This window comes from Dipodomys ordii, unplaced genomic scaffold (genome assembly GCF_000151885.1).
Source record: "Dipodomys ordii isolate 6190 unplaced genomic scaffold, Dord_2.0 Scaffold93, whole genome shotgun sequence".
Taxonomy (NCBI): domain Eukaryota; kingdom Metazoa; phylum Chordata; class Mammalia; order Rodentia; family Heteromyidae; genus Dipodomys; species Dipodomys ordii.
In genome coordinates this window covers 3496007-3514835 of record NW_012267309.1, presented here as the reverse complement: position 1 = coordinate 3514835, position 18829 = coordinate 3496007, and the positions used below count along the sequence as shown (strand labels likewise).

Below are 18829 nucleotides of genomic sequence, written 5' to 3'. Positions count from 1 at the left end.
GAGGCTGCAATGCTTGGTAAGAAATGTACGCATTATCCTGCCCATGTTATTGTAACCCCTCTGTACAGTATGTTCACAAATAAAATTAAAAAAAATAATAAAAAAAAGAAAAAAAGAAAAAAAAACAGTGTATAAGTGATTTACAAGTGAAAGCTGTTTCTTTGGTTGTATGTGAATTAGTGTTTATAAAATTAAGATAAAACTGAATAAGCACCATGCTTAGAGAAAAACATATAAAGCCTTTATAAACTTTACACTGCATGATTGATAAAATTGTAAGGAGAAAATTTCCTGTTTTTGGTAGTGCATCAAATTATACCCAAAATGATTCTCTACACTGAAACTACTAAGAATAAAGAATGTTTTGATTATTCAAGAAAATAAATACTTCAAAACAACCAAAAACACTGGGACAGAGCACTCTCTTCTTGGACTGATCTGACAAATGGCAAACTTTTACTATCACCTCTGATGATTCACACATGAATGGAAGAGGAAGAAGAGCTTAAACCTAAAGCAGGAAGTCTATAAAAACTTCAGCTGTGAAGGGCTAACATCCATTGTATAAAAGGGAAAAAAAACTTGTTATATGGAAGGGAAAGAAATATCAACATTTCCAAGTTTCTATATATGGAAAGAAACTGAAGTTCTCCTGATAGTACCAAGCCATAAATCAGCCCTCATCTTGGTTTGTAATGAGGATGGTTCAAAAAACCAAAAAAATCTTTTTTAAAAAAAAATCTTAAACAGAATACAACAAAGAGTTCCAGTGATCAGCAGAAATATAAAGTCTCTCTGGAAGAAGCAAAATGCAATCAGGAACCCAAAGCATTCATACAAATATCTTTTCAAAATACATAATCAGCTCTCAGTCAAAAATCCTAAAACACATTAACAAATGAGCAAGAAAACAAAGAACCAAGTTACAAAAGAAGCAAACTGACATATGCACTTTAAAAATCATTTACTTTTTTATTTCTTTAATGTAATTTTATTGTTACTACTAAAGTGTTGTTCAGAGGGGTTTACCATTTCATGTCAGATAATGAATACAATACTTATTTTGGACAATGTCACCCTTGCCTCAGCTTTCCCCTAGTTTTTCCTCTCATTCCTGCCCACAAGTTATACAGATCATTTTCCATAGTGTATACTTTATTGGATGTATTACTGGTGAAAATTTTCTCCCAGTCTGTTGGCTGTCTTTCTAGCTTAGCCATGATGTCCTTTTCTGTGCAAAACTTTATTTTGATGTAATCCCATTTGTCAAATCTCTCTCCTAGTTGCTATGACCCTAAGTCTCTTTTCAAAGTTTCTACCTATACCTGTAAATTCTAATGTTTCTACAAAATGCTTCTTTAAGTGACAAGATAGTTCTTGAGAAAAGAGAAAGTTGTATGCTAAGATCTATGGTAAGAATTAATCTTCTGTATGAAATTGCTATGAAAAAAAGTTTTGCTGTTGTACTTTAAGCTGTAAACATTATGGCCACAGTGTGAAATAAATGTATTTTTAATCATTGAAAGGGTGAAAGATATGAATCAAAAACATGTTGACTGACAGCAAGATGTTGCACCAGAAAGCACTGAAAAGACTGACAAAGAATCCTCTGAAACAACTAAGTCATTTAAGAGATGATTACACAGACTTGGGAATTATTGTGAACTGAAAAACATAACAGTATTATGGGTGACAGTATGTCTGCCAATAAAGCAGCTACTGACACATTTCTAGTAGAGGTGAAAAAGTGGATCAAAGAGAAAGGCCATCCATCAGCAAGTTTTCAATTGCTGGAATAAGATATTCAATAGAACATATATAGAGTAAACATTTGTAAGGAGGCAAAAGAAGCACCAGGACAAAACATAAAAAAAGAAAAACAGGTAACTCTCATACTAAGTCGCAATATCTCAGAGCAGTATATATAGCCAAGAACCTACACGCTCTTAAAAACAAAATAAAAATTAACTTTGAGAGAGACAGAAAAAAGACAGGCCATATTCACATAATCTTTATAATATAATTGCTCTTTTATTATATCTAATTTTTTATTTTAATTACATAGAATTATGGGGTACAGGGTGACAATTCAATATGTGTTTACAATGTGTAATGAATGACCAAATCAGAGTAACTCCTACTATGCCTAATTTGTAATCAAAACTTTATATATAATAGGTGTGTATCTGACAAAGCGTGTCTGAGCATTCAGACATCCTTGCTTAAGGGGAGATTGTATACAATACAGAAAAGAGAGGACTACATTAAAAATGCTTTAAAAATACTCACCAGGATATTGTTTTGCTGTAAGCTCTAACTTATGAGACAGCAGCATAGCTCCAGTGGTATTATCTATTGTATAAACCTGTACAGAACCACTGTGAAAACAAAACTACTTTTAATGAAATAAGACAAATACAAATAGAGGGATTATATTATGAGAATTCTGCTTTACTGGTAGGAAGGTAAAATACAATAAAATCATTTTGCATGTAATTTGCAGTTATCTCATACATTTGAATACATATATAATCTGTATAACCATTTCATTATCCCAGAAATTCTTGCCAGGTGCTAGTGGCTCATACTTGTGATCCAGGATACTTGGTAGTCAGAGAGTAGAAGGATCAAAGTTTGAGGCAGCCTGGCAATAAAGTCTGTTAGACTCCATCTCCACAGAGGGAAGGTGGATGTGGTAGTAAGTGCCTGTGATCTCAGCAACATTGGGAAGCCTAACATAGGCATTCATGGTTCACAACTATATCCAAGTAGGAAGTAAGACACTATCTCAAAAAACCCACTTGCCTAGCAGGTAAGTAGTACATTAGTACTGCTATTCTGTTTGATGTGAACCGCTCAAACTGTATCAGTACTCAAAAATTCCCCCAAAGAAAGTTCCAGTCCCAGACAGCATCACTAGTAAAACCCTGTCTTGTGTTTAAAGATACACAGAAGAAGAAAAAACTATTCCTCAACCATTTTCCCCCCCTCTCAATACTGAAGCTTCAACTCGAGCACCTCATACTTGGCTTTTTTGCTCATGACTGGTGCTCTACCAATTGGAATAATGCCTCTAGTTCTGGCTTTTTGCTGATTAATTGGAGATGAGTTTCATGTATTTACCTCCCCAGGCTGAGCTTGGCACCTTAATTCTCAGACCTCAGCCTGCCAGATAGTTAGAATTATAGGTATGAACCACCTTTAGCTGGCTTCCTCAACATTTTTTTTAATGACACAGGCATATTCTGTTTCCCCAAGTGAGTTAGATAGAAGGAAGACAATAAGCAACTTGAAGGGCCTCTTGCTATCACTTGGCTTTCTTGCTCAAGGCTGGCACTCTATCACTTGAGCCATATTTCCAGCCTGGTATTTTGTGGGTTACTGGAGATGGAGGCTCACAGACTTTTCTGCCTGGGATCTGGCTTTAAACCAAGATCCTCCAGGTTGAGACCTTGAGTGCTAGGACTACAGGTGTGAGCCCTCAGTACTTGACCAAAATGTATTCACAAACATGTATTTTAAAATTCTGAATGTGACTGAATTAAATCCATACAAAGGAATGTTTTTCCTTCTTACACTAAATTAATCTTACTTGTATTTTTATATTTAACTGCCTGGTGACAGGTAATATGTAGTAGAAAATAAGTGAAAGAGCATACACTTTATAGATTATTGAATGTATAACTAAGGTGGTGATTTATAATTTGTATATAACTTAATTAAAAAAAAAACCTGAGAGCTGGGAATGTGGCTCAGTGGTAGAATGCTTGCATAGCTCACGTGAAGCCCTGGGTTTGATTCCTCAGTACCACATAAACAGAAAAATCCAGAAGTGGCACTGTGGCTCAAGTGGTAGAATGCTAGCCTTGAGCAAAAGAATGTCAGGATAGTGCCCATATCCTCAGTTCAAGCGCCAGAACTAGCAAAACAACAACAACAACAACAACAAAAACCCTGAAGCTAGACACAAGTGGCTTATGCCTATAAGCTCTAAGAATAGGAAGATTACGGTTTGAGCCAATCCTGGGGAGAAAAAATTGTGACACACTATCTCAACAATAACAGGATTAGAGGTGGGACTTAAGTGCTAGAGTGCCAGCCTAGCAAACAAAGACCCTGAGTTTAAACCCTACAACTGTCTCTTCTCTGCCAAAAAAAATAAGAAAGAAAAAAAGATACAATTCTGATACTTGGGTCAATATTATGTGGCAGGAAAACATACTAGATATATGTTTAACAGAATACAAAATCTTGTTTTGAAAGCAAAATAAAATTTTATATTTAAAGAAGTTTTAAAATTTAATGTATGGGGTAAAGGCATGGTTCAAGTGAAAGTTCAAGTGTGATAGAGTTCAAGAGTGATAGAGTTCAAGCACCATATACATACATAAACACACATACATACTATATTACAAGGCATTATTACAACTGACTGATATATATTTCTATTTGAACTAACATATAAGCTGAACAAAGTCAAGTGTCTTTGTTTTTTAAGCATCCCACGTGTTCAGAACTGAGCCTGACATATAATGGGTACACTGATATTGGCTGAATTAATAATCTTATTCCATTTTACTTTATTTTTGAGACAAGGTCTCCCTATGTAGCCTAGGTTGGCCTAGAACTCAGGAACATTTTGGTTCAGTTGCCTAAATTTTACAATTATAAGCATACATCACCACATACAGCTTTCACTTTATTTTTAAAGCCTCATGATAATGAGATGGAAGCAATTAAACTGATTTTATGTGTGAACTTTAAATGCTTTTTTTTTTATTAACTAAAGCAGAGCCACCAATTCAAAAGCAATATAAACACAAATATCTCAAAAGGTTTTTGTTGTTGTTGTTTTTTGTTGCTCATGGATCCTGAACTCGGGGCCTGGGCACCATTCCTCAGCTCTTCAGCTCAAGGCTAGTGCTCTACCACTTGAGCCACAGCAATACTTCCGGTCTTTTCTGTTTTTATGGTACTAAGAATAAAATCCAGGGCCTCATGGATGCGAGAAAAGCACTCTACCACTGAGCCACCTTCCCAGCCCCAAAAGGATTATTTTTAAACAGGAAAACTATTCTAATGTTTTATTCTTTTTAGGTCAGTACTAGGCAAAAACAAAAATAAGCCAGGAACTGGTGGCTCACACCTATAATTCTAGCTATTTAGGAGGCTGAGATTGAGTATTGCAGTTCAAAGTCAGTCAGGGAAGGAAACTCTGTGAGACTTTTTTTTTTTTTTTTTTGGGTCCAGTCGTGGGGCCTGAACTCTGGGCCTGGGCACTGTCCCTCAGCTCTTCAGCTCAAGGCTAGCGCTCTATCACTTGAGCCACAGCGCCACTTCCGCTTTTTTTCTTTTTGCTTATGTGGTGCTGGGGAATTGAACCCAGGGCCTCATGCATGCAAGGCAAGCACTCTACCACTGAGCCTTTTTTTTTTGCTAGTCCTGGGGCTTTAACTCTGGACCTGGGCACTGTCCCTGACATCCTTTTGCTCAAGGCTAGCACTATACCACTTGAGCCACAGCACCATTTCTAGCTTTTTCTGTGTATGAATAGAATCCAGGGCTTCATGCAAGCTATAGCAAGCACTCTACCACTAAGCCACATTCCCAGCTCCCACCCCCACCCTGCACCTCCAACTCTCCCAGCATGAGACTCTTGTCTCCAAGTAACTACCAGGAAATCAAAGTAGTGTTGTGGCTCAAAGTGGTAGAGACCTATCCTTGAGCAAAAAAGCTCAGGGACAACACCCAGGCCTTGAGTTCAAGCTTCATGACCAATAAAAATGAGTAAGTAAACAAACAACAACAAAACCCCTCAAAGCCAGAGCATTCTTCCTTAGCTTTTTCACTTAAGGCTAGCTTTCCACCATTTGAGATACAGTTTCAGTTTTGGCTTTTTGGTTATTAATTGGAGATAGTCACACACACTATCTTGCTCAGACTGGTTTTGAATGTGATCGTTATATCTCAGCCTCTGAATAGCTAGGATTACAGGAGCAAGCCAATGGTGGTTGGCCAAATCTTCTTAACAATAAAGAAAGATTAAATTTTTACTGACTTATTCTTTTTAATTTGTAACTAAATTTTGTACAAGCTGGAGAAAAGCTAACTTTTGCAAAGTGAACTGTTTACCTCTAAAAATCTGCCCTTTAACTTTGTTACAATTTAATCAAATACCTTCACAATTATATTATGGGGTTTCATAAATTGTGACAGTGTTTACAAATTATAAATTATGATAAAGCTTACAAGTATATTAAGTATTTCAAGTTTTAAAAAAAGTACTTTTGGCAATAACTATTACAAATTCAGGCCAGGCGCTGGTGGCTTATGCCTCTAATCTGAACTATTCAGGAAGCTGAGATTTGAGAATGGCAGCCAGCCTGCCCAAGAAAATCCATAAGACTCCTATCTCCAATTCAGCACCAAAAAGCCAGAAGTGGAGCTATGGCTCAAGTGGTAGAGCACCAGTATTGAGCAAAAAGCTTAGAGACAGGGGCTGGGAAGGTGGCTCAGTGGTAGAGTGCTTGCCTTGCATGCATGAGGCCCTGGGTTCGATTCCTTAGCACCTCATAAGCAAAAAGAAAAAAGCCGGAAGTGGCGCTGTGGCTCAAGTGGTAGAGCGCTAGCCTTGAGCTGAAGAGCTGAGGGACAGTGCACATGCCCAGAGTTCAGGCCCCATGACCAGACAAAAAAAAAAAAAAACTTAAGAGACAGAGCCCAGGCAGTTCAAGCCCCAGGACTTGTACCCCAAAAAAGGTAAATTAAAAATTAAAACAAAAACATATAAGTCTACATCAGTTACGTTGCACATCCAAATGCCATTAATCGATACTTGTTATTTATTGCTATAAAAATACAAACAAAAACATATATACAAGTCTACATCAGTTACCTTGCACATCCAAATGCCATTAATCGATACTTGTTATTTATTGCTACACACGTTCCATCAACAACATCTTGTGGCCAAACTCCATGAAGCTGCTAGAATAAAGAAAAGCAATTAAAGTTTAAAAACTATTTCCCTAAACTAACTCTCTTGCAATAAAGAAACAATTTCATGAGTTTTCATTTGCTTTTGTCTGCAGAGACTACCATCAGGACTATCATCAAAGTATTCTACTTTAAAATGTCAAGTTCTCTATAAGTCAGGGTGATATGTATTACCAAATAAGCCCATCCTATGCTATTCCACTTATAAAACACTAAAAACCATGTATTAGCTCTCTAAGCTTACACTGAATGAAGATAACTTATTAATGATATGAACTTTTTTTGTCTGTCATACAGCTTGAATCTAAATGAGCTTATAATTATAAAACCACCTACCAACATCTTTTTTTTAAAGTTTCTCTCCAGCTTTATGGTTCTCAGCCTTTCCCTTAATTATCTAGTTGTTTTGGGGTTTTTGTTTGTTTTTGTCCATCATAGGCTTGAACTCTGGGCCTAGGCAATGTCCCTGAGCTCTTCAGCTCAAGGTGAATGCTCTACCACTTGAGCCACAGTGCCACGTCCGGTTTTCTGATGGCTAATTGAAGAGTTTCACAGACCTTCTTGCCCGGGCTAGGTTTGAACCATGATCCTCAGAGCTCAGCTTCCTCAGAGCTAGGATTACAGGCATGAGCCACTGGTGCCCAAATTAATTATCTGAACAGGTGAGTTGCAAAGCCTATATATTTTAACTTATGTCTCTATTTCTTCTTATAATTTATACTTTGTACTAGTAACAATAATGTCAATCTACTTTTTATACTTTTTAAATTCCTAATTTACTAAAAATTTCTTTAATCACATACTAATAAATGCTGATAATACTTCTGTACTAAGTCTATAAAATAATTACAAAAGTGTTCATCACTTTTTCGGTCCAAATATTTGTTTTCAGTATAAACATTTGTTATAAACATGTAAATTTTATACAAAAGATAATTTTTCAAAGTTTGTTTTTATTGTTTTATATATGCTGATAGTTATTTCATCTATATTATTCAGGGCCTAGTATTTGAACAAAATACATTATAGAAAAGATTTCTTAGGGATATTAAAGAAAATACCAAGCAAAGTGACAAAAAAGTTCCTAAAACTTGAAAGGTATTTAAAACTTGAAGGAACACACTAAATATGAATATTTCAATTTCTCAGATTTCTAAAGCTCCAACTTTTCTTTTAGCAGAAAAGATTTAATTTTTTAAAAGTATAACCTGACAAAGAAGGGGAAAGGGCAAAGCATTAGACAGTTTTGGAAATTGGTAAGCATATAGGATAAATTCTTAACTGGCAGTAAAGAAGGTTGAGAAATAGCTAAGTTTCATTGCAGATACAGAAAAGCACTAGGAATTACAGTTATGTGTAGAAGTCTGGACTAAAAGAAGTAGAACTGGTTCAAAGCCTATGTAAAAAAGTAGTTGGGTCCTCTCAGAACACATTCCCAATGGTGAACAACTATGAAAAAGTCTCACCTGCATTCTAACAGAGAACTGAATATTTTCCTCTCAGAAAAACTTGGAAAATCCAAAAAAAGACAAAGTTCACACTTTGAATTTGGTCTCCGACCCTAACTTTTCCATAATTCAAACCACAGATAATGGGGTAGCCAGTACCCTTTGCAAAATGCTTTTGCAGGGAACACTGGAGACAAGTGACAGACAAGACAGAAGAGGAGTGGACTAAGTAAGAAGTAGAGAAGGAAAGAAAAGAAAGGGAGTGGAGTTCATTGAGAGAATAACAACTCCTGTCACTCATCACAGTAAAGAACAAATATCTCTGTCACAGCAGCAAAACATATTTTTAACTACCATATATTAGTAATCATTAGGTATCAAAAGATTCTATACAAATAAAAGAGTAAAGAGAATCCTCAGGATGATGATAAAGTAGATAAGATAGCCATGTTAAAGATTTATATATGTTAAGCTTCCAGTCTACTTTGTAACAGATCAGAGGGCTTTTAGAAAAATTTCAAGATGAAACAGGTAGAACACTAAAGTAGTTAAAAGAATTGAGAGAATATCTGCACAACTGACAGGTAGTTTGGGGTTAAGGGGTAAGTACACAAAAACTAAGCAAATTTAGAGAATAAAATCATTATTAATTCCTAGTACGTGGGAAAAGAAAATCTATAGAAAAGAAACAAATAATCAAAAGATACTCATGGGACAAGTACTAACAGGGTTCTCATACTGACAAAAATATAACAACAAGTACTAACTTACAATAATAATTTGCAGGGCATTACAATTACATTTGTAATCCAGGTACTCGAGGGATAAAGGTAGGAGGTCGTACTCTAAAGCCAGCCTAGGTAAATACATCAAAAGTCTACTTGAAAAGCATGGTTAAAGCAAAACAACTTGAGGAGTGGTTCAAATGTAGAATATTTGCCTAGTAAGCACAGGCCTTGTGTTAAATCTTTGTCAAAAAGACAAAAAAAAAAGTGTTTTGTTGAATAAGCTGGGAAGGATATACAAGGGCATTGAGATTAGAAAAAAAGAAAGTAAATAGACATTTTCCATAGCATAGAGTCAGTACTACAATAAAAATTCATCTGAATAATTTCATTAAAAATTAGTAAGAACCCCCAAATCTTATATGAATAAAGAAACTAGGAATGGGCTTGATTTTACATAGTAAAATAAATGAAAAATAAGGAAAATAAATGAAGTAAATAAGCCTTACCTCTGCAGTAAATCTACTCGATACTGGTGTAATAAATCCAACTTTACCATCGTTAAACACAACAGCAAACCCATCAAGTGTGGCACAGTATTCCATATCTCTGATGTGCACATCTGTAAAGCCAAGGAATGAACCTACTGATGAAAACACAAATACACAAAATAGAATTTTAACTATAATATTATCCCACATTTCTGTTTATAAAGTTTGTTAGTACTAGATTATGTCAAATTTTAAACTGGTCTATCTCATGCAGAAAGTATAACTACCTCTAGATGACTGTAGATCAACTGAAAAGGGTACTGTGCAAAGATTAATAGCTTTCCTTCCATTTGTCATTCCTTCCCAGTGAATAAGATGAAGAAATCCATCAGAAGTAGCAACCAGGAGATCTTCCAGTACAGACTGCAAACTGTAGGGAAGCAAGAAACTTTAGTCAATTAAATTTTAAGACAGCAATAAGTTTGAAAATGATTGCTTCAGAAAATGCTAATGCAAAAGAAATAGATAAAACTGTTTTTTTGAAAGGCACATGCAAAGATCACAAAATCAAAAATGTTTTCACTTATCAGCAATTTAACTGTTAGCTATTTAGTAGCTATGTATAATTCATCTAGAATCACACATTCTGAGAGAAGACTATATAGGCAGACAAAGAGTTATAAATCTGATGAAACAGTGGGCTAGGAAGGTGGCTCAGTGGTAGAGTGCTTGCCTTGCATGCATGAGGCCCTGGGCTTGATTCCTCAGCCCCGCATAAGCAAAACGAAAAAAGCCAGAAGTGGTGCCGTGGCTCAAGTGGTAGAGTGCTAGCCTTGAGCTGAAGAGCTGAGGGACAGCACCCAGGCCCAGAGTTCAGGCCCCACAACCGGACCGCCCAAAAAAAATAAAATTTAAAAAAATTTTGATGAAACAGGTTAAAAACTAGAAAAACTGAAAAAGTAAATTAAACAGAAAATGAGATCTAAGTATGGCAGCACATGCTTGCAATTCTAGCACTCATGCTAAGAGGATCACTGGAGCTCAGGAGTTTGAGATCAACCTAGTCAACACAGTGAGACCTAGTCTCAAAAACAGAAGCAGCAGAATAAGTGCTAGATAACTTCAAAAGGAAAACAGAAAAACTATCTAAAGAACATATGGTCGGGCTGGGAAGGTGGCTCAGTGGTAGAGCATTTGCCTTGCAAGCATGAGGCCCTGGGTTCGATTCCTCAGCACCACATAAGCAAAAAAAAAAAACTACAACAACAAAAAAAGAACATATGGTCTAAGCCAGGCACCAGTGGCTCTCGCCTGTAATCCTAGAAACTCAGGAGGCTGAGATCTGAGGATCCTGGATCAAAGCCAGCACCGGCAGGAAAGTCCATGAGACCCTTATCTCCAATAAACCACTCAGAAAATCAAAGTGGCACTGTGGCTCAAGTGGTAGAATGCTAGCCTTGAGCTGAAGAGCTGAGGGACAGCACCCAGGCCCAGGGTTCAGGCCCCATGATGGACAATATATATATATATATATATATATATATATTGTCTATACCCATACTATCTGATAAAAGTAGCTCTGCCATATATAGTGATTATACACTATTATAAACTATACAATGTTATGACAATGCTGCAACAACAAAAAAACCCAACCTAATGCACAAGTAAATAGGAAAATGTAACCCAGAATCAAATGAAAACAAAATTTATCAATATAAGCAACCCATTAAAAGATAATCTTAGTGTTGGAATTAGTAGACAATGACTTTAAATAATTGTGATAAGCATGATAAAGAAGCTATCTCAGTCAGTTGCCAGTGGCTCAAGCTATTAATCCTAGCTACTCAGGAGAGAGATCTGAGAGGCTGAGATCAAGGTTTGAGGCCATTCCACGCAAAAAGTTTCCAATCAGTGGCTGGATTGTAGTACAGGTGCATCCCACCTTTGTGGAAGGATCAAGTTCAAACCAGACAGACAAAAAAAAACCTCTCCATCTCAACAGAAAAAAGACTCCATCTCAACAGAAAAATAATTGGTGTGGTAGTATGTATCTGTCATCTCAGCTATAGTAGGAAACATAAATAGGAGCATGATGATTCAGAGCAGGGCAGGAGAAAAAGACTCCTATCTCAAAAAGAACCAGTGCAAAAAAGGGCTAGAGGCATGGCTCAAGAGAGCCATGAGCATATGCCTAGCAAGTAGAAAGTTGTCACTTCAAAGACCAGTACTGCCAGCAACAACAACAAAATCATCTATGTGAAAAGGTATTTTATTTACAGATTAATTACAGATTAATTTACAGATTTTATTTAACAGATTAATTCTTGGTTTGCATATCAAGATTAAAAACCCTTGTCTTTTAATGCTATACTAGTTCTTAAATATTGTGAATATCATCCTTAGTAGTGCATGCATAGAAAATACAGTATATGTAATCTAAATTTCATCCTTAGAGAGGCTCTTCAATCATTGACTTTATGAGATTTTTAACAACTATTTAGTGTCCCAAATCTGTGAGTACATTTTAAATTTAGGATCTTAGTTGAATTTTAAAAAATTTAACATGATGAGAAAGAAGTACAATATTTATGTTTTCATTTATACTTCAAAGTAGAATAATATTTATAATTAATCAAATATGCTTTTATCAAATCATTTCAAAATGCAATTATATTTAATATTTAACCAATATTGAACTCTATCTACTACAAGGTGCTCTAAAATGCCCAAAACAGAGGAAGATATGGCATTATAAATTTTTACTTCCTAAATATTATCTATCTCCAATTAATAACTAAAGTTAGATATTTAACATTAATCCTTAATCAAAATTAAAATGTATCTATTTGGTAGTCAGGAGGATCACAGTTTGCAATCAGCCTGAACAAAATTAGTGAAACCCTATCTCAACTAAAAGCAGAAGGATGGCGATATGGATCCAACTTGAGACCCCTGAGTTAAGTCTCCAGTATTTTAAAGTAAGTTTTGGGTCTTTTGGGGTTTTTTGGGGGGGGGTCGGTAGGGGGGCTTGAACTTTGGACCTGGGTGCTGTCCCAGAACTCTTCAGCTCAAGGGGAGCACTCTACCACTAGAGCCACGGTGCCATTTCTGGTTTTTCTGGTTTTTTTGGAGATAAGAGTTTCACCAACTTTCCTGCCTGGGCTGGCTTTGAACGGCAATGAGTAGCTAGGATTACAGCTGGTGTGAGCCACTGGCAACCAGCTTAAGTAAGTTTTTTTTAAGCCATTTTGTTCCAACAATGTAACTATTTTTCTTTCTTTCTTTCTTTCTTTTTTTCTTTCTTTCCTTTCTTTTCTTTCTTTCTGTGTGTGTATGTGTACCTGTCCTGGGACATGAACTCATGTGCTGTCCCAGTCCCTGAGCTCATTTTGCTCAAAGCTAGCACTCTAACACCTGAACTACAGTCCCACTTTCAGCTTTTTGGGTAGTTAATTGGATATAAGAGTCTCACAAGCTTTCCTGCCTAGGTTAGCTTCAAACCATAGTCTTCAGATCTCCTGACTAGGCTCAGCTAGGATTACAGGTGTAAGCTACTGACACTCAGCTTCATTATTTCTAACTTTAGAATATTTCAAATGAATTTCCAGCAAGTATGTATTATAGTTACTAATAACATCACTCTGAAGTGACATTATTTTATCAGAATTTTAAAAGAAATCTTAAGGTTTCTAATCACTTATATTTGTAGAACCTTCTACTTAATATGTTAAACTTGTGGCAAAAATTCCTTTTCCCCCCCTTGGTTCAAGACTGAACCAAGGGCTTAGAGCACAAACACAGGCTCTACTTATTGAGCTAGAGCCATAGCCCTGGAAATTCTTTTTCTAAAAGCTCATTTTCTATCCTATGTCCATATGCCATAATTACATTTACCACAAGATGGAGGCAAAGAGCCAATTTTCTAAGTTTCACCTTGGTGGTTACCTAGAAACATTCAAAATTACTTTGGCATTAAGTCATATTCTTGAAAAGATTTCCACACTGAATAACAAAAATCTAGAGTAATGAGATCCTTTAAAGTGATAAATATTATAAGCACAATCTTTTGTAACACCTATCTCATTTAAAGAAATAACAAAGTCATTCATTTCCATGTGGGGAATCAGGTATAAAAAGGACTAAGCGAGTCAGCCACTAGCTCACCACCTGCATACAATTTTATTCAGTGTTGTTCCAGTGTCATTTTGTGTAATATTCTAACAAGATAAATGGTGAAAGAAGCATTTACTAGATCACAAGGACCTTTAAAAAAAACAATTACTATATTTAGCTAATTCAGTATATTCATTTTATAGGCAGATAGCTCAATGTTTTTAAAAAGTAGAGTCCCTTTCCAAAGCCTGTCTCCAATAGACTCAGTTCTCATCTCTCATTTACATATTCTTCTAAAAAAAACCTGAAACATTCTAATAATTCTCTCCCTCTTAAAAATAAACAGCAAAGCCGGGCACCGGTGGCTCATGCCTGTAATCCTAGCTACTCAGGAAGCTGAGATCTGAGGATCATAGTTCAAAGCCAGCCCAGGCAGGAAAATCCATGAGAATCTTATCTCCAATAAACCACTAGAAAACTGGAAATGGCGCTGTGGCTCAAGCAGTAGAGTGCTCACCTTGAGCTGAAGAGCGTGGGAACTGCACCCAAGCCCAGAGTTCAAGTCCCATCACCGACCAAAAATAAATCAATAAAATAAACAGCACTGGGGCTGGGAAGGTGGCTCAGTGGTAGAGTGCTTGCCTTGCATGCATGAGGCCTTCGGTTTGATTCCACAGCACCACAAAAGCAGAAAAAGCCAGAAGTGGTGTTGTGGCTCAAATGGTGGAGTGCTAATCTTGAGCTGAAGAGCTGATGGATAGTACCCAGGACCAGAGTTCAGACCCCACAACCAACAAAGTAAAAATAAAAATAAATATACACCTTGGCTTTTTCATCCAACAATATATTTGGAAAGTCTTTTTCAGAAAAAAATATCCTCATTCTTTTTACAACTGTAAATTAAGTTCTTACATTTACACAATGGAAAAAATATACTGCTAGAATGGAAGAAAGACAGCCTCTTCAGTAAATGGTGCTGGCAAAATTGGTTAACTACTTGTAGAAAACTAAAGCTAGATCCTTATATATCACCCCGCACCAGAATCAACTCCAAATGGATCAAAGACCTCGAAGTCAAAGCAGACACTCTGAAAACATTACAGGGTGGAATAGGAGAAACCCTAGGTCTCCTTGGCTCAGACAGAAATTTTCTTAATAGAGACCCGGAACAACAAATCAAAGAAGGTTGGACAAATGGGATTGCATGAAGTTGCAGAGCTTCTGCATGCCAAAGGACATAGCTAGCAAGATCAATAGAAAGCCCACGGATTGGGAGAAGATCTTCACTAGCCCTACAACGAACAAGGGTCTCATATCTAAAATATACTTGGAACTCAAAAAATTAAATCCCCCAACAACAAATCCTCAAAGAAACAACTGCCCAATAAATAAGTGGGCTAAAGACCTAAAGAGAAACTTCTCTGAATAAGAAAGAAGGATGGCCAATAGACACATGAAGAAATGCTCAACCTCCCTAGCCATAAAAGAAATGCAAATCAAAACAACAGTGAGATACCACCTCACCTCAGTTAGAATGGCAAAAATCAAGAACTCTAACAACACCAGATGCTGGAGAGGATGTGGACAGAAGGGAACCTTACTTCATTGTTGGTGGGAGTATAAACTTGTTCAACCACTTTGGAAAATAGTATGGAAGTTCCTCAAAAGACTCCACATAGAGCTCCCCTATGACCCAGCAATCCCACTTTTGGGCATTTACCCAAATGTTTACAAACAAGACCACACTAAAGCTACCAGCACAACTATGTTTATTGCAGCATTATTTACCATAGCTAAGATATGGAACCAACCCAGATGCCCCTCAGTAGATGAATGGATCAAGAAAATGTGGTATATATACACAATGGAATTCTATGCCTCCATCAGAAAGAATGGCATTGCCCCATTTGTTAGGAAATAGAAAGGCTTGGAAAAAATTATATTAAGTGAAGTAAGCCAAGCCCAAAGAAACATAGGTCCCATGGTTTCCCTTATTTGCAATATCTAGTATATGTATGAGTCAAGCAAAAAAGGTCAGATAATGTGATGTTAGAAAAATGAACGCTTAGATATGTATTTAAATGTTTTTTTTTCTTTCATGCATTTGTTTCTAACGCATTTATAAGATTATTTCTTTGTTGCTTTGGATGTCCCTCCCCCACAGTATAACCCCTGCTTTCACTATATTTAATGTCGGTATAATTTGTGGAGGAGATGGGGAAAAACAAGTCGTTTAAGGATACAGGTGGACCCGTTGCAACAATGAGAAGTACAAGTTGTCATGTCGAAAACGAACTTTACAACTTTGGTGGGGGGGTAGGATGGGAAGGGATGTGAAGGGTAAACAAAGGAGGAGGCTGCAATGCTTGATAAGAAATGTACTCATTATCTTGCCCATGTAATTGTAACCCCTCTGTACAGTATGTTCACAAAAAATAAAAATAAATATATATACTGCTACATTAAGTGACAACTAAAATGTACAACTACAAAGTAATTAGGAAAATAAAGTTGAATTATAAGATCACTTCTTTACTGTCTTTGGATATAAAATAGAGTTTTGGTACTCTGGTGTTTTGGGCTGTCTTGTCACAAAATCTTTATTCATGCTTTGATCAGAAAGTCTGACTTTCTTTCAAGTGTACTTGTGCTTCCCAGAAACCTAATGCAGCTTTGGAAACAAAGATACTTGCTCTTTTTCTCAACTTACATGATTTTTAACTGTTTTTTGAGGAACTCTGATTGTTTTATCATTTAAACAACTCTAGACCTTAATTAACATTCATTTCAAAATAAAATTGTATTTGACACAGCCAACTTATTAACCTATTGTAACAATTTATTAACCTATTATAACAATTTATGCAGAAAAATGTTTTCTAAGGATTCATCAAGCATTTTTAGCACTACAAAGTTATTTTTAAATAAAAAAGAAACATTTTTCCTGTTGGTCATGTGATTATCAAATTACTTGTCTGTTGCCATCAGAAAATGTCAAGTTTAGCCAAGGCACTGTACCTCATGATGGGCGCTTGTAAATCCAATATTTTGCTCATCTCTAAATTTAATGCTGGAGCACACTGTTCTTCCTTAAAGTGAGGCATCCCCTTCATTTGTGGACTTCCCCTAGAAAAACAGCACATAGTTAACAGAGAAAAACGTTAAATTTGCCCCGAGGCTAATATACACCCAATTCAACATGACTTACAAAATTGAGTAAGAGACCTTTATTCTCAAATGAAAAAAGAGACTTAAATTCTATTACAGCAGACACAAATTAATCTCCTGCATATAATGACTGTAACTCATGCTGAGAGGATGAGAATTAGTGGAGACTACAAAATAACACTTAAAATTAACTCTGAAGACAATCAACAGGTATTTTGTTTAAAATGACTAAGAGTCCTGGGAAACCATGGCAAGACAGTATCATTCCATATAGTGTGTGATCCAAACTGTTACCTCATCTTACCTTACTCCATGCCTCATTGTTGATTTCTCTTCTTTGGGTATGTATAATAATTGAAGTCAGATTAAAGGCTATAATTTAGATGTTTTAAATAAACTTATTTGGTAACAAATAACAAGATAGCTAAAAATTTAAAGTCCGTGGTTAAATACATAGCTGACTAGAGTGACTGTATCAATGCCAACAAACCTGAGTTGCCACACATACTTCTCAAAAGGGCTAAAGAGTTGTTTTGGATTCTTTATCTCCACATGGCACAGGAGTTGATTACTAGTCACTACTATATTCTTCCTCAATACCTGTGTTGGGATTTAATAGCCATCTGTCTCCTATTGAGTTAACAATCTTGGCAACAGTAAACCTGTCAATATCACTTCCCCTTTCTAGTTACCTACAATTCTTCAATTTATCAATACTAAAGTTATTTGCAAAGAGCTGAGGTTTATGGTTTGTGTGCAAATTATTTTAGTGCTCAAAAACCATCTTGCTTTAATTTTGTACTATTTTTCAGTAAGTTTGGTGGTGTCTTATTCTCCATCCTGTCTTACCATTTCAATAACCAGGAATATTTTACTCTTTGTATGTAAGAATGGTTAAGTTAGCTGTGATTAAGCCACCTGGGTTAACTAATATGTCTAAATAACATGACAAAAAAAGAATAACTAATTTGCAGAAGTTACATTTAAACTACTGATGACAAATTATAAAATGAATTTCCTGAAAAATTCACCAAGCATAACTGGTTTTAAAGCAATGGGCATGGAAATTAGAATTCAGTGATGAAAAGCTTATGAAAAAGAGAAAACACAATTGTCTCTTTTTAGTGAAAATTTAAGACACTATTCACCAAATACAATAGATTCTGAAAAGAACAAGCCCACAGAAAGCTTTCTGTTAGAGCTAGAAGCATGGCTCAAGTAGTAGACTGCTAGTTTAGCAGGCAAGCTGAGCAAGTATTGATGCCCTGGGACTGAAAATAAATAAACATACAAACAAACAAATAAATGCTCTGACTTTAAAATGGAGAAAACTAGGGAAAAAACAGCAAATAAGAATTTGGTCATATAAATAAATTCATGTTAACTGTATTGGATATGGTGTATTTTATTTAAAATACATTACAGGTAAAACTGAAGCCTGGTTTCCGTGACTCATGCTTGTAATCCTATCTACTTGGAAGGCAGAGATTAAGATGATCGGCAGTTTGAGGTAAGGTGATGTGAGGGAACCAATAAAAACATAGTGCATGTTTGCCATCCCAGGTGCACTGTAAATATAAACAGGAAGAACAGGCCAGCTTAAATGAGAGACCCTATCTCTAAAATAACTGAAGCAAAAAGGGCTGGGAGCATCACTCAAGTTATATAGTGCCTATCAAGCATGCACAAGGCACCAAGTTCAGAGTTTAGTATTGCCAAAACAACAAAACTGAAACATTTAGTGTTTGAAGTATAGATGGAATTCACTTAAAAATGTAAAGTCTGCATATAGGGAAGAGTTGATACTGATAAACTCTGAAGGCAGAAGAGTACATAGTGTTCTTTCTGGTATGTTTGACAAACCAATGTATTTTTCTTCAGCATC

General features: G+C 36.0%; 1 protein-coding gene across 1 annotated transcript in view; it reads right to left on the bottom strand.

The window, feature by feature from the left end:
* Nucleotides 1-18829, bottom strand: part of Ric1 (RAB6A GEF complex partner 1) — an 82024-nt gene that overhangs the window by 40754 nt on the left and 22441 nt on the right. Inside the window, exons 3-7 of the mRNA XM_013026431.1 lie at nt 16795-16902; nt 9948-10090; nt 9679-9812; nt 6896-6987; nt 2290-2378 (exon numbers count right to left, since the gene is read on the bottom strand). Of these exons, the coding sequence (XP_012881885.1) occupies nt 2290-2378; nt 6896-6987; nt 9679-9812; nt 9948-10090; nt 16795-16902 (566 nt within the window). The remainder of the gene's footprint in view (nt 1-2289; nt 2379-6895; nt 6988-9678; nt 9813-9947; nt 10091-16794; nt 16903-18829) is intronic.